This window comes from Aspergillus terreus, genomic scaffold (genome assembly GCF_000149615.1).
Source record: "Aspergillus terreus NIH2624 scaffold_6 genomic scaffold, whole genome shotgun sequence".
NCBI classification, from domain to species: Eukaryota; Fungi; Ascomycota; class Eurotiomycetes; order Eurotiales; family Aspergillaceae; genus Aspergillus; species Aspergillus terreus.
The window spans coordinates 1,277,610-1,291,872 of NT_165929.1; the positions used below are offsets into that span (position 1 = coordinate 1,277,610).

At 56.1% G+C, this 14,263-nt stretch overlaps 7 protein-coding genes across 7 annotated transcripts; 5 read left to right on the forward strand and 2 right to left on the reverse strand.

The window, feature by feature from the left end:
• Positions 1 to 25: 25 nt before the first annotated feature.
• On the forward strand, positions 26 to 881 carry ATEG_04694 (centromere protein H; the record flags this gene model as incomplete). Its single annotated transcript, XM_001213872.1, has 3 exons — positions 26 to 203; positions 266 to 437; positions 512 to 881. 3 exons carry the CDS (start codon positions 26 to 28, stop codon positions 879 to 881), a joined length of 720 nt encoding a protein of 239 aa, XP_001213872.1.
• Positions 882 to 3,917: 3,036 nt separating this feature from the next.
• Positions 3,918 to 4,373, forward strand: nhp6 (high-mobility group nucleosome-binding protein; the record flags this gene model as incomplete). Its single annotated transcript, XM_001213873.1, has 4 exons — positions 3,918 to 3,972; positions 4,023 to 4,118; positions 4,169 to 4,290; positions 4,341 to 4,373. The coding sequence occupies 4 exons, from the start codon at positions 3,918 to 3,920 to the stop codon at positions 4,371 to 4,373; spliced, it is 306 nt and encodes a 101-aa protein (XP_001213873.1).
• Positions 4,374 to 4,984: 611 nt separating this feature from the next.
• Positions 4,985 to 6,177, reverse strand: ATEG_04696 (uncharacterized protein; the record flags this gene model as incomplete). The annotated part of the gene is made up of 2 exons (XM_001213874.1): positions 4,985 to 5,522; positions 5,585 to 6,177. The coding sequence occupies 2 exons, from the start codon at positions 6,175 to 6,177 to the stop codon at positions 4,985 to 4,987; spliced, it is 1,131 nt and encodes a 376-aa protein (XP_001213874.1).
• Positions 6,178 to 7,088: 911 nt separating this feature from the next.
• Positions 7,089 to 8,672, forward strand: ATEG_04697 (putative MFS alpha-glucoside transporter; the record flags this gene model as incomplete). The annotated part of the gene is made up of 1 exon (XM_001213875.1): positions 7,089 to 8,672. One exon carries the CDS (start codon positions 7,089 to 7,091, stop codon positions 8,670 to 8,672), a length of 1,584 nt encoding a protein of 527 aa, XP_001213875.1.
• Positions 8,673 to 9,171: 499 nt separating this feature from the next.
• ATEG_04698 (uncharacterized protein) lies at positions 9,172 to 11,087 on the forward strand (the record flags this gene model as incomplete). Its single annotated transcript, XM_001213876.1, has 8 exons — positions 9,172 to 9,587; positions 9,643 to 10,053; positions 10,100 to 10,177; positions 10,222 to 10,376; positions 10,480 to 10,609; positions 10,659 to 10,763; positions 10,813 to 10,991; positions 11,038 to 11,087. 8 exons carry the CDS (start codon positions 9,172 to 9,174, stop codon positions 11,085 to 11,087), a joined length of 1,524 nt encoding a protein of 507 aa, XP_001213876.1.
• A 223-nt stretch (positions 11,088 to 11,310) lies between these two features.
• ATEG_04699 (CCDC174 family protein) lies at positions 11,311 to 12,381 on the reverse strand (the record flags this gene model as incomplete). The annotated part of the gene is made up of 1 exon (XM_001213877.1): positions 11,311 to 12,381. One exon carries the CDS (start codon positions 12,379 to 12,381, stop codon positions 11,311 to 11,313), a length of 1,071 nt encoding a protein of 356 aa, XP_001213877.1.
• A 246-nt stretch (positions 12,382 to 12,627) lies between these two features.
• Positions 12,628 to 13,817, forward strand: ATEG_04700 (homoserine dehydrogenase; the record flags this gene model as incomplete). Its single annotated transcript, XM_001213878.1, has 2 exons — positions 12,628 to 12,658; positions 12,739 to 13,817. The coding sequence occupies 2 exons, from the start codon at positions 12,628 to 12,630 to the stop codon at positions 13,815 to 13,817; spliced, it is 1,110 nt and encodes a 369-aa protein (XP_001213878.1).
• Between the last annotated feature and the right edge of the window lie 446 nt (positions 13,818 to 14,263).

The following is a 14,263-nucleotide window of genomic DNA, read 5'->3' on the forward strand; positions in this document are numbered from 1 at the left end:
CAGGCCTGCCACGAGGTCATTCTGGATGGCATCTGCAAAAGCTCGTCCTCTACCTCACCTGGACTCGGGTGAGGTTGCCCTGGTGGATTTCGCTGCGGATGACCCTCGCGACAATGTGACCTTCTCCGATAAGGAGGCGTTGATCCTTCAACTCTACCATCAGATCCAGGAACAGGAGTTGGAGAAGGCGCTTCTTCAGCAAGGTATGTACTACGATTTCCCTTTTTCGTTGGGTTATCACGGTCGGGGGTATTAACAGCTTCAGATACGGAATGGCTTTCTGGCGACGATGCTGCCGAACAACTGGCTGTCGCCGAACAAGAACTTCTCGAGGCGAGGGCTACGTATACGGCCAGGAAAAAGGCAATGAGGACCGTTTTGATGACCGAACCTACCTTGAAAGCCGTCCATCTGAAGGCGACAACTCCGGTGGAACAGTAGGTACCCCTTTGCCACCCAGTCGTGGCGATCCATTCGCCTACGCCTGTTCCACCATGCTAATGATCGGTAGAGCGCTTCTAGGTCTGGTCAACCGGCGAGACGTCCTATCGTTGGCCCATGAGAACCTGAACGCTGCGCAGAACTCGACTCTGCGGAAATTATCCGACGTGGAGGTGGAAAATCTACAGTTACACCGGAAGAACAAAGATCTAGTTCAAGAGCTCTTGAGCCTCACCAAGAATGACGAATCATGGCGGGAAAAGCTTGAAGACGCGGATCTCAGAGCCCAATTGGATCAAGTGCGAACTGACTACAAGAAGAGCAAGGCCAAATGGGATACGATGAAAAGCGTTGCCAGCGCCATCGTTGTAGGAAGTGGCGTGAATTGGGCCGAGGATGAGGATCTACTATCTCTGGTGTTGGATGAGTCGGATGATTGACGCGTTCGGAAGTTGATTACGGGAGGATGTCTCGTTCGAAGGACAGGGCGTTAAACGGTATACCCTTTTGTTGTTAGTTTAGAAGAGAGAAATACAACTTTTCTTTTTTTTTTTCCCCCATCAGAAAGACCTCAAGAATACATATAAAGTACTCGGGACGTCCTATGGAGTAGACGTAATCAAAATGATAGTGATCCATCTTGAAGCCGAGGGTGGCCCACGTGACATCATCATCGAATGGGAGAAGAATTGGGGGTGGTAATGATCATAGTGGTAAGAATGGATGGATGGATGTGCAAGCCGGAAAACGACGAGACATGGACAGAGTGGGTAGGACCTGACACAGGCCAATCATGACCATAAAGAAGGATTCATTACACCATCCACCACACCAAAAAGGTGAAGGAGCATGGGATGAACGCGTCTGTGGAGGGCAGCCCGAGAGGGAGGGAAGAATCAGCCCAGAGAAAGCCGGCGTTTCCACTTGGACCCAAGCAGTGCAGAGGACTCCATGACCCCCTCAGTCGGATTATTAACGCTTCGCCGGAGTAGGTGCGGCTTACAATACCAGGGCGACAGTGGTAATTTCCTGCCTATTGATACCGATCCAGTATTTTGCCGGTGGTAGGTGTTGTTTGCGTTGGAATGCAGTGGCATTTAGGTAAGATTTGGCTGCCGCTGTTTGTGATGCATACAACCCCGTCGGCAAGTGGTTTCCAATAGTCTCCCAGCCGAACCTAGTCCGAAAAGCAATAATAAGTCGAAGAGAATACCTAGCAGTGCGTGATTACTTATTATTCTGATGGTCTCCTGGTTTAAAATATGATGGGAGAAACAGTGACAATTCTTATGGACGTCGGGGAAGTCAAGAATGTGTCTGGGAGAATGTCGGCATATCTATAGACCGTGCGCATAGTAGAGAGACCTCGCTGAGCACGCCAAATCCTTCGGCGATAAACACGGTATTGTATTCAGTCATGGGCGAGAAGCACAGTAGGGTAGGTACCTTTATCTACCAGCAGGGATCGGATTGGGAGTTTTTATTAGCAGTACATAGGTACTAGGTATCACTAGAACAATATTCGGCTTCTGGTAATCGACATGGCTGAGAGATAGCAGCTGATCAGGTAGGGACTAAACTCTATCGAGAGCCGGAGGATCCAGGGTGTTTCTATTCTTCTTGTTTGTTTATGTCGTCGGCTTTTCTCTGTGGGGATTTATTTTATGACGCGCATCAAACGCGAAGCCTGCGGAATTTTGGTGCACATTGCTGCAGTAAACGAAGCATGATTATTGTCTTGATGATCAATGGGTGTGTAAGCAGATCTTCAATAATAAAGGGATAGGAAAGGAAATATTTGCGAAGTGTAGAATTAATAAATAAATAAATTGATTGGAAATGTCCTTTGTTGCCCGGTATCAATTCCAAAGGCGTGCGCATTGTGTCGTCCGTACTCCGCGCGTGTGTACAGCCCAGCTGAAGGAGTAATAGGAAGATCCACGCGGAGCAGAGGTTCCAACCAGTGTGTATCACAACGTAAGAAGAGTTCCTGTCACTAGGAGGTCACCGGCTCGGCAATATTATGAATGATCAAATCCCATAGCCGAGTGTGAATTGCAGGACGACATACGGAGTACATAGGGGCGTTCGGTTGGAGGTATGATGTATCAAAGGACTCTGAGCGAGCTGCAGGCCCGCCAACTCAGCCCATCCACAATACCTCCAAGATGTCTGCTCCAAATTGAAGGAGTCGGCGCCGTTCGCATGAAGTACCTTTTATGGGTCTCTCACGTACGACTGCGGTACTAGGTACTGAAGGAGGTACCACCATCCAGTGGCAGTGGCAGCAGTACGGGATCAGCTTGGTATCGATGTGTGCAGTGAGGTAATTTACCCACCTGGTCCGCAGTCCATGGCGCGCAATGGACAAGAGTATCGGACTGGTATGGTACCAAGTGATACAGACTGGTATTGTGGACTTTGCTCATGCAATCGTTGCGAGGCTTTCGCGTCCATAATAGACAAATGGGATGTTCTCAAGGAAGAGAATCAACTCGCGTACAGTCATCAATAATGCTATAAAAAATTCACTTCTTCACGACCATCTTTTCCCCCCTTCAAAGGGTCTTCTGAGTGGTAAGTTGCTCAGAAAAGACCTGGGCCGTAGGTGGTGGGTGATGGCAGGGGCGGACAGCAATGACGATACCTGACGGGTATGGTACGATACGGCTCATTCCCTTGCTGTGTTGCCCACTTCCCCCCTTTGCAAGAGTGGTCGGTGGTAGGAGGAAAGAGGTGGTGGTGAGGGTGGTGGTGGCCCGCCTCTCCCGTCTCCCTCTCTCTCCTACTACTACTACTCTCCCCTCTCCCACTCTCTCTCACTCTTCTCTCCTCACTCTCTCCCTACTACCTCTCTCTCCCATACAATCTTCTCTTCCCCATACAAAAAAGTACTGCATATCCGCCTCGGTGAGTGCCCTCATAAACATCCCCCTCTTGAGCATTGGTTCTTCACCACCCACACAATTATTTCCTTTTTTTAAATTTTGTTTCTTTCCTTTGCCATCGTCTTCTCGCTCCTCTGTTTCCTTGGATTTTTCATCATGAGCGCGCCATCTTACCGTCGCGCGCACCTGCGCTGGTCAACTATATACTTCGACCAACAATAACTTGATCCAAACAAAATGGCCTTTTCTTGTGGTCAGCATTGCCAGCTTTTGTTTCCAGTTTTTTGGTCTTTTTCCGGAGGTCAATTGTCCGGCAGTTGAGCTCCTGCGCGCGCTTGCGCCCGTGTCAGCCGGTGTTGCGCTCGCGACTCTGCGTCGGGCGCGCGCAACACGCTTTCTGCCTACCACCTTGCACCCCCTGCGCGCACTGTCGCACACCTCTTCTTCTTGTTCTATTCCTGTTTTTCTGGTCGTTGCTCATAGGCGACCCTCATCCTTTCTTCAAAATTCCCATTCTTCCTCTACTCGATCACCGCGCATGGTCACAGTGCTCTAACCAGTCTACTACTGCAGGAACCCACCATCAAAATGCCTAAGGAAAAGACCACCCGCAAGACTAAGCCCACCACCCGCAGAAAGAAGGGTATGTCGTCTGTCTCTATCCTCGTGTCTCTTGACTGACCCCACTCGCAGACCCCAACGCGCCCAAGCGTGGTCTCTCTGCTTACATGTTCTTCGCCAACGAGAACCGTGACAAGGTTCGCGAGGAGAACCCCGGCATCACCTTCGGTAAGGCCCATTCGACTGGTGTCATACGGTCGATGCTAATCGCTTTGCAGGCCAGGTGGGTAAGATGCTCGGAGAGAAGTGGAAGGCCCTGTCCGAAGACGACCGTCGCCCGTACGAGGAGAAGGCTGCAGCCGACAAGAAGCGATACGAGGATGAGAAAGCCAGCTACAACGTGAGTTCCCGTCCCTAGCGCATTCCATCACGGAAGCTAACTCCTATCAGGCCGCTGGCGATGAGGACGAAGAGTCGTCTTAAGCTCGCTCTGTGACGCGGTCATGCCCGGCCGATTGGCGTTTGTGTTGTGATTTTCCCACTGTTTGACTTGTATCTGTTCTGAAATAATTCCTTTTCTCCTCATCTGGCTTCGGGTATGGGATGACGGTGGTTTCTCGTTACTTTTCTGTTCATGAAGGATCTTCCATGGGAAATGTTTACTGTACGGACTCGTGGGGTTGGGACAAATTTCAAACTTGAACGGGGAGTCCCGGCGTGCTTTGAGCCGAACGGCGACTGACCTTGTTTGAGAGTAATCTGAAGTATGAAGTGAGCTGCAGAAAGTAATGATATAGTATTTATTGAGCTAGCGCTGGTGTAGATGAATGTAGGGAATGCAACTGAGCTGTTGGCGAGCATATCCATCAGCAGCAGCATCATGATGAGGAATCTGCGGGTGGCCCAAGCTCCTTCCGGACGCGGGGCGCATCCGGTTTTGTTTACTCCGAGACGTGTTTGGACGCGTCGTGCTCCGATAGCTCCGACCTCGGCTGATGCCTGAGGCTGCCAGCTGGGAAGTATGTAGTAAAATATCAATCTATTTTGAAACCACAGATATAATCATACAATAACGACAATCCAACAGAGATCATCTAGCCCACCTGCAACACCTCCCCCTTCTTGATGGCATCCATGATCTCCTTCCCCAAGGGGTCCTTTTTCTCGAAACTGTGTGCCTTCCGCTCAGCACTGCTCCAGGTAGTGAGATCGAGAGAGTCCCCCCCAATCCGTCCCTTCTGGCGTGGCGAATGGCTTTTTGCATGTTTGCCAGAATACTTCTGCAGAGTGCCCGACCACAGCCATGGATCCCGAACATTGACCTGCGGCGGCAGTTGGACCTCCTCGGCCTTGGCCAGCTCCTTGTCTGTCAGGGGGAGCTGAATGCCATGTTTGGCCGCGTAGGCGCGAACGTATCCCGCAAACCTGGTCGCCAGGTGGTCGTCTTCGCCCATGAAACCGTCTTTCTCCCACCCGGTCGACAGCTGGATGTACTGCGCCATGACGGCCGGCAGGCTCTGGACCTTGGGGTTGGGCTTGAGCAAGCTAGCGTTGTCCAGGGTGACCAGCATGTTGAGGAACATGCGGCAGATCAGGCTATGTGTGTCGTAGACGCATTGGGCGTCGTCGATCCTAGACGGTCAGCACCCACACCCACCACCAAGACGGAAGGTAGTAAAGCAAATGCAACCTACATCGTCATCGGAGTCATCGACGACCCCATACACAATTGCACCATGGCCTCGCACACGGCCCACTGGTCGCGCCAGCTGGGCTTCATCTCGTCGTAGTCCAGGAGCAGGTTCTGCACGACCTCGAGCACCCCGTAGCCGGCGTGGTCGTTGAACGTGTACATGTCGAACAGCTCCGGCTCGCGCAGATTGCACATGATGCGCGCGCCCACGTACTTCTGCCACCCGGCCTTGGAGATGACCCAGCGGTGGCCGGGGTGTTCGTCCGCGGGTTTGCGGCACAGACAGGTCTTGCCGTTGTCGCAGCGGACTTTTTTCCCCGCGTCGGCGGGGCGGTCTTGCTCATTGCTGTCTTCATCTTCGTCGTCTTCCTCGTCATCTTCCTCGTCGTCGTCCTGGTGGTCGTCGATGATCGACCGACACAGACAGATGTAGCTGTATGCGTGTGCTGGGTCCTTTTCGACGAGCTCCTTGTAGACGGCGGCGACATTGGCCGAGGCGGAAACGCTGGACCAGCGCTGGTTGCGCTTGGTGGATGAGCCGGTTTTGGCCTTTTTGGCTGGACCGGCAGAGTCAGAAGATGCACGCTTAGGCATTGTGGAGATGGTTGTTGTGTTAGGGTGGTAGTGACGAATTAAGGAAGAAGGATTTGGTGCGTGGTGTAGATGTATGGAACGGAAGTATAAAGGATGGAGGATGGTGTACAGAGTAGAGAAAGTCAGGGGTGTTGATATATGTGGGAGATTAAGGGGGAGACGCGAACCGTGCCGGTTGGAGCAGTCGACTGTGTCGCGTTTTCTTTACTTGCTAACATTATTAGCCGGTCGGTTGCTTATAACGAGGTGTGGCTTTGGCAAAAGTTGCTTATATCGAGGTTTGCGCTCGGGTGTGGCGTGTGCGTTGGAATAAGGTAAGATGGGAAGGATAGTTAACTAATAACTATCGAGATAGCTTACTTTATATAGAAAACAACTTTAATGTCAGCAATCTAGTGTACATACAATGGAATCTGTCTATGCGAGTGGTTACATGAGGAGTGACTATTAGAATATTAGCATCTGTTGATATAGATACTAGTCACAACCGAGCTCTGACCACCACTAAAGAACTATAAAGAGTCCACCGATGTATGACAATCCAAGACATGTTACTGGCTGCAAAACATCCAGCGCAGGTGTAGATACCATCATCATCCTGACTGCATGCTGAAATTCCCCGCACAGTGGAAAGCCAAGCACTCTGCATTGGCACTTGCATTCTCATTCTCATTCTCGGTGGAATTCTTCAGATAACTTCTACAGGTACTCGCTTACTTAACTGAGTGTGATGGTATACTTGATACGCACAGAGTTCGCTTATGAACTGGCTAGTTACAAATCTTCATGCAACAGACACCGACTAACGTCTAGTGCAAGTACCTTGGGAGTTGGCAGACTCGGCAAAATCTTCAGCTTCATCTTCAACCAGACATCACCTCCATTCTTATATTTTTACAACATCCACTGGAATGGCGACACCCGAAAAAACACCTACCGTCGTCCATTCCTTCGCATCGTCGGATTTCGAAGAAGCTGAGCGTTCCTTCCAGTTCACCAAAGATGAACACAATCTGCGCTTCTGGGAGGCCATGCGCCGGTACTGGCCCGCTATCGGCTGGGGCCTGTTCATGAACCTGGCCACCGTGCTCAAGGGCATCGACGGCGGCATCGTCAAGAGTCTGGTCGGTCTGGACGTCTTCAAGCAGACCTACGGCTACCAGTACCAGGGGTCCTACATCCTCGCCGCCAAGTGGCTGTCGGCCTTCAACTATGCCAACCTCATCGGCGGCATCATTGGCGCCCTGTGCTCCGGCTATGTCTACAACCGCTTCGGTCCGCGCATCATGATCGCCCTGTGCTCCTGCCTGTCCATCGCCTTCATCTTCCTCCAGTTCTTCAGCCACACCCCGGCCCAGCTCTTCGTTGGCCAGCTCATCAACGGCTGCGTCATCGCCTTCTACCCCATCTGCGCCTCGGCCTACATCGGCGAAGTGACGCCGCTGGTCCTGCGCGGGTTCGCCGCCACCATGACCAATTTAGCCTTCTCCATCGGCTCGCTGGTGGCGTCAGGCATCCTCAAAGGCACCTCGTCCATTGACAGCAAGTGGTCGTATAAGATCCCGATCGCCGCGCAGTGGGTGCTCCCCTGCGTCATGTTAGCCCTCGTCGCGTTCGTCCCGGACCCGCCGTACTGGCTCTGCCGACATGGCCGGTATGACGCCGCCGCCCGATCCCTGCAGCGACTGGCCACGCCGACGGTCGACGCCTCGCTGAAGCTGTCCCACATCAAGGAAACGCTGCGGCTGGAGGACACCTTCAAGGGCGACCGGCCGAACTACCTGGAGTGTTTCCGGGGGCCGGACTTCCGGCGGCTGCTGATCTGCGTCATGGCGTACAGCATGCAGGCGTTCACGGGCAACGTGTTCTTCATCAACTACGCGGTGCACTTCATGGAGCTGGCGGGGCTGGATTCCTCGGACGCGTTCTCTATGAACCTGGGGCTGACCGCGATCGGGCTGGTGGGCACCTGCATCTCCTGGTTTCTGCTGTCGTTCGTGGGCCGCCGGACGATGTACCTCTTTGGCTGTTCGAGCCTCTGCCTGATCCTGTTGATCATCGGGGCGGTCGATGCCGCCCCGACCCGCACGAATCAGGTCGTCTGGGCGCAGTGTGGCATGATGCTCGTCTGCACGTTCATCTATGACATCTCGCTGGGGCCGTTCTGCTACGTGCTGCTGGCGGAGGTGTCGTCGGCGCGCCTGCGTGGGCTGACGATTGCGCTGTCAACGGTGAGTTGCTTTGTGTGGTCGGTGGTGTTTGCGGTGGTGATCCCGTACGCGATGAACGAGGACCAGGGTGACTGGCGCGGGAAGATCGGGTTTCTGTTCTCGGGGCTGAGCTTTTTGTGTGCGGTGTATTGTTTCTGGTGTCTGCCCGAGACCAAGGGGAGGACGTTTGAGGAGCTGGATATCCTGTTTGAGCAGAAGGTGCCGAGTCGCCAGTTCAAGTACTACAAGGTGGACATTGATGTGAACGGGCGGATATTGCAGTAGCTTCTTGATGAGCTTGAATAGAAATGAATACCCCCTAGTATGTATACTCGGTATAGTACTCCGTAGGATGTGAACGTGGATGCATCAGATTCGACGGCGTCTGCGGATCTCATTGGGCTGAAGACGCCACTGCATGCCACGTCAACGTCGGGGTCTTTTTCCCGTCAAGAGCCGCAAGGGAGAACTTTCTCTGTCGGACTCGATCCGACGACATTCCTACCCCGCTGTCCCGGTCGAGGTGGTGGTGATAATGCGACAGATCAGGCGGTGGTGCGACCAAACCCTAAGTCGATGCATCTTTTCCGTGCGCACAATCTGACTCTTCTTTTCTTCTCACCTCACATATCAACTCTTGCAGACCGTCTTTTCTCGCTTGCATTCTCCGGCTTCTCGTGCATATGTCATAGAGTACATCCCTCTCCCACCCACCCCCACCATCAATTCGGAATTCCCTTCTCCCCGCCATCGATGAATGTCCCCTCGCCCACCTCTCTCCATCATGGCCCTGCGCGCTTCCGCCGATGAGGCCGAGAATGTGGCCGCTGGCTTCCGTCTGTTTCGCGACCCGCTGCCAGAATATGCCACCGAAATCACCTCGCTGATCGCCGACCTCTACGCCATTAGCTCCTCGCTCAACCGATTGGACGACCTGCACAAGAATCGCGCCTACCGACAGAATCTCGCCGTCGCGCACGCCGATGTCGAGCTCGTCCGCACCAGCCTGAACTACACCTTTGAGGATATCATTGATTTCATGGGCGAGCTGGATGGCGTCCGCGGGCCATCGCGCGATCTCTACCGGCGCACCTGGATGGACCTGTGCGCCTTCTTCCGCACCCAATCCCACGAGACCCTGTCCAGCCGCCTGGCCAAGTACAAGACTTTTTTGAATGAATTGGAGGATTATGTCCGGAAGTGCGCTGTCTACCTTACCTTGACGTCTTACGAGTCGGCACGCTGACCGCTTTAGTAAATCCCCCGACTTGCAGCTCATGGCCACGCTCCGCGTGGGCTTCAAAGAGCTCCAGTTCCATCAGGAGCAGCAGCTTGCTGCCCAACTGGCTGCCGTGTCGCTGAGCTCCCCGTCCTCGGCCAGTAGCAACAGCGCCGATCCCGGCAGCCCCGTCAGCGACCGTCGGCCGCCCAAACGGCGGTCGTATGAGCGGACACGGCCGCAGACGTCGCCGCAGTCCCCGCTGTCGCCGGCGTCGGGCGGCTTCTTCGACATCCCGCCGACGGTGCCTGACGCCCCGGGCTCGCCAGTCACGAGCTCCGCCACCAGTCAGACGCTGTCGTCCACCAACACCGTCGCGGAACACTGGGCGAAGCGCGTGTTCCTGGACGAGCATACGACGACGCTGATTCCGAATGATGGCGAATGGTAAGCTAGCACCTCGGTAGTGAGGGACAGATAGTAACGAGTCTAGTTCCACATGTCTCGGAGAACATCTCCCCGGCGCCAAGCGCATGCTCCACGAGCAGGGCTTTGAGAAGCTCGTTGAATTGTGAGTCTCCTGCGGACGTGTATGGGACGCGACTGACCAGCTAGATCGTTCAATGGAGACTCCGACTTTCGCGTCCACTTTTACATCCGCGAGGACGACCACCGCGCCCGCATCCTGTGCAAGTCCCCGCGCACCTCCCGCGGCAGCGAATACTACTGTCTCCCTCTGAACATGCTGGAAATCGTCTGCGTGGGGTCCTGTCTGCAGCTGTGCCGAAGGAGCAAGGGAGGAAAAGGACTGATTGTCTGGGCCAATTTCAAGTTCACCGCTATCGAGCGTACGTATTTCCAGTTTCCTTCCAGGCCAAGCTGACCAGACAGAACTGGTCGTCTTCTTCTGCACCTTCCTGGCCCTTCGCTCCCAGGACTCGGGGCGCCCGGTGGAACGCATCCGGGACTATGAGCTGGAGCGCGAGCAGGAGCTTTTCGGGGGGTAAGTCGCTAACACTGAAAGGGGGCATAATGCATCACTAACGAGTCAGCAAAATCGTCGACGACAACTTCCTCCATGCCTTGCGCATCTACCGGGACACGGTCTCCGGCGCCGTCAGACTGCAAGCGTCTGTGCACAAGGGCGAGATGAAGCGGTGCGTTTGAAGCACTCCCAGCAGTCAGCTACAAGCGCTAATGATGTAGATCCCCCATCTGGACGGCATTCATCACCCACCATATCGGCACGCGAGGCTGGATGCGCCGAGCCGAGCCGAAAACCGTCGTGCTGCGGACGCTGCAACGCTCCATCTTTACCTTTCCCGACTATAATCCGCCGCTGACGGCGCAGGGCGAGCACATTCTCAAGTTTACGAATCGCTCTGGTGAGTTGCCTGTTCGAGGCGTTCTGATCGAAACTGACCCTTGCAGATGCAACCGCCTTTGTGCAGACCATCTCCGAACTGGCCGCCTTTCCTTGATGCCGTTTCCTTACGACCTTTGCTTGATGCATTACGATGACACGACGCTAGTAATGAGTACGATATAATGAGAAAATCATGATTGACGAGTATGCGTTACGATTGACGAGAGCTATGTCCGGTGGCTTCCTTTCAATACCAGGAGGGCGAGTGTATTTAATGACGTTGAATAGTACATGATCTAGACTTTGTAGGGTATCATAACATTAAGTAACATAACTCCTCATTCCATCACACCAACAGGCCCCCCCAACCCAGCAAGGAACATCTCCGCCCGCCGCTTCGACCGCAACTCCTCAATCTTCTTCCGCCGCTCATCGCGTGCCCGCTCACGAACCGCCCTCCGCGCCCGCCGCGCCTCCCGCTCCCGCTGCGTCTCGTCCCGCGCGCTCATCAGCTCCTCCATCTGCCGCCGCCGCTCCTCCTCATCCCTCGAAAACGCATAGAACCCCGTGCCGCGGTTGCGCACCTCCGCCTCCGCATCGTAGTGCATCGCCCCGGGCGGCGTCGGCGACCGGTCCCGCCGCGCCGCCAGATCCGCCATCGCCCCAGACCCCTGGAACGCCTCCGTCTGCACCGTCGCCCCGTAGATGAGGTTGTCCGGGCGGGAGGGCCGCCAGCGCTCCTGGTGATTCACGCGGTCGTCTCCATCCCGCTGGGCTAGTTCCTTCTCTCGCGCCGCGCGCGCAGCCTCAGCTCGCGTGCCGCGCCGCGTACGCCCCAGCTCGTCTTCATACGAGACAATCGACGCATCGTCATCGTCTCCCCTTTCCTCTTCCTCCTCCTCGCCCTCCTCATCAGACCCCGCGCGATCAGCCCACTTCCGATCGAAATCCACCAGCCCCTCGCGCTCCTTCCGCCGCAGCCGCATCAGATACGCATCCCCGCCATCCCCCTCCTCCTCGTCGCTGCTCTCCGCAGCCAGATACAGCCCCCGCTGCATGTCCTCGTACATCCGCGCCTTCTCCTCCATCCGCCGCTGCGACCGGTGCAGCGTGGCGGCGTCCACGGCGCCCAGGTCCGCGGTGCGCTGGTGCGTCTGCTGCGCGTAGGCGCGGTCATCTTCGGAGGCGGCGAGGTCGGCCGCGACGCGTTTGGCGGCGCCTTTGTTGGGGCGCGCGAAGAGGTCGGATTTGGCGGCTTTCGAGGGGCGCGGGCGTGCGCCGCCACTGCTGGGGGTTGAGGAGTCTTTGGCGATCAGCGAGGAGAGGGTGGTTGTGAAGGCGAGGGTCGAGGAGGAGGGGGTTGACGAGGGGGATTTGGGGCGTTTGCGGGTGCCGTAGAGGTTGGACATTGTGCTGGTAGGTGTATGGAGTATGGAGTATGGATGGTTGAAGAGATGGTGAAGTGTATGGTGTGATAACGATAAGCTGTGCACGTGACTTGTAGTGACTAACATCTGCCCCGCGGCGGTTCTACTTCTGCTTCTACTTCTCGACTGCTTTGCTTCAGGAACACTTGGTGATCGTTGATTGACTGTCGTGTTCAATTGCTTTCTACCAATTCTATTCATCCTTTCTCCGGCTCATTCTCCTGCACAATGACCGCCCCCATCTACCTCGGTGTCGTCGGTACGTCCATACCTCCATGCCACCCAGCACATCCCCAACACCCAACATACCAGCATTGTGCTTCAATACTAACAGCCCAGGCGTCGGCGGCGTGGGAACCGCCTTCCTGAACCAACTCGCCCGCCTCCCGAACGCCCCCCAGCTCATCCTGCTGGCGCGGTCGACACAAACGCTCCTGGCTCCGACACCGGCGTACAGCCCCGCGATCCCCGCCGCGGACTGGAAGACCGCCGTTGACACGCCCGCGCTGACCAAGAAGGGCGCGCTCTCCGCCGACGAGATGGCCAGCTACCTCGCCGCGGCGCCAGGCCGCGCCATCCTCGTCGACAACACCAGCGACCCGCAGCTGGCAGGCCAGTACCCGGTCTTCCTGCGGCAGGGCATCTCGATCGTCACGCCCAACAAGAAGGGCTTCTCGTCGGACCTGGCGCTGTGGAAGGAGATCTTCGCCGCCGCCGCGCAGGGCAACGCCCTCGTCTACCACGAGAGCACCGTCGGCGCCGGCCTGCCCGTGCTGTCGACGCTGCGCGATCTCGTCGCCACCGGAGACGAGGTCACCCGCATCGAGGGCGTGTTCTCGGGCACGCTGTCGTTCCTGTTCAACACGTTTGCGCCGGTCGGCGGCGCCGGCGGCGGCAAGTGGAGCGAGGTCGTCGCCCAGGCGAAGGAGCTGGGGTACACGGAGCCGGACCCGCGCGACGACCTGAACGGCATGGACGTGGCGCGCAAGCTGACGATCCTGGCGCGCATCGCCGGGCTGGATGTGCAGGCGCCGGACGCGTTCCCGATCGAGTCGCTCATCCCCGCGGAGCTGGCGGGGCTGCCGGCGTCGGCGGACGGCGTTGCGCAGTTCATGGCGCGCCTGCCCGAGTTTGATGGCCAGATGGCGGAGATCAAGGAGGGCGCCGAGAAGGCCGGCAAGGTCGTGCGGTATGTCGGCAGCGTGGATGTGGCTACGAAGCAGGTGCGCGTCGGTCTGCAGCAGTTCGACAAGGACAGCGCCATTGCCGGGCTGAAGGGCAGCGATAACATCATCAGCTTCTACACCCGGCGGTACGGCAGCAACCCGCTGATTGTGCAGGGCGCCGGGGCCGGCGGCGATGTCACCGCCATGGGCGTGACGGCGGATCTGATCAAGGTCATGCAGCGGTTGCACTAGGTGCTGGGATGGATGGTAGATAGAGGAAGGTAGATAAAAGTTACGTCGTGCGCAATACTAGCGTATGTTGTGTATCTAGTTACGCAAGAAATGCTTCACGGCATCCCCCCAAACCGCCCCCCGCTTGTACCAGTGCATCTCAGGCACATTCCCCTCCTTCAGCCCGTCAATGGCGGCCGCCAGCTCCTCGCCCAGTCCCTCATCTTTGATCGCCTGGATAGGATACGTATACGTATGGAAGCCGAACACCAGCGCCTTGGTAGTTGGCAGCCGATGCAGCGTCTGCCTCTCGCACCGCAGAACCGTCTACATCCGTCAGCTCTCCAACAACCAATATGCAATGCAGCACTCACCGTCTCAACATCCAACTCCCCCTCCCCAATCCTCTCCTGAATACCATCCCCATGACCCTCCCCATGCACCCCGCCAAACGCCGCAAACAACCC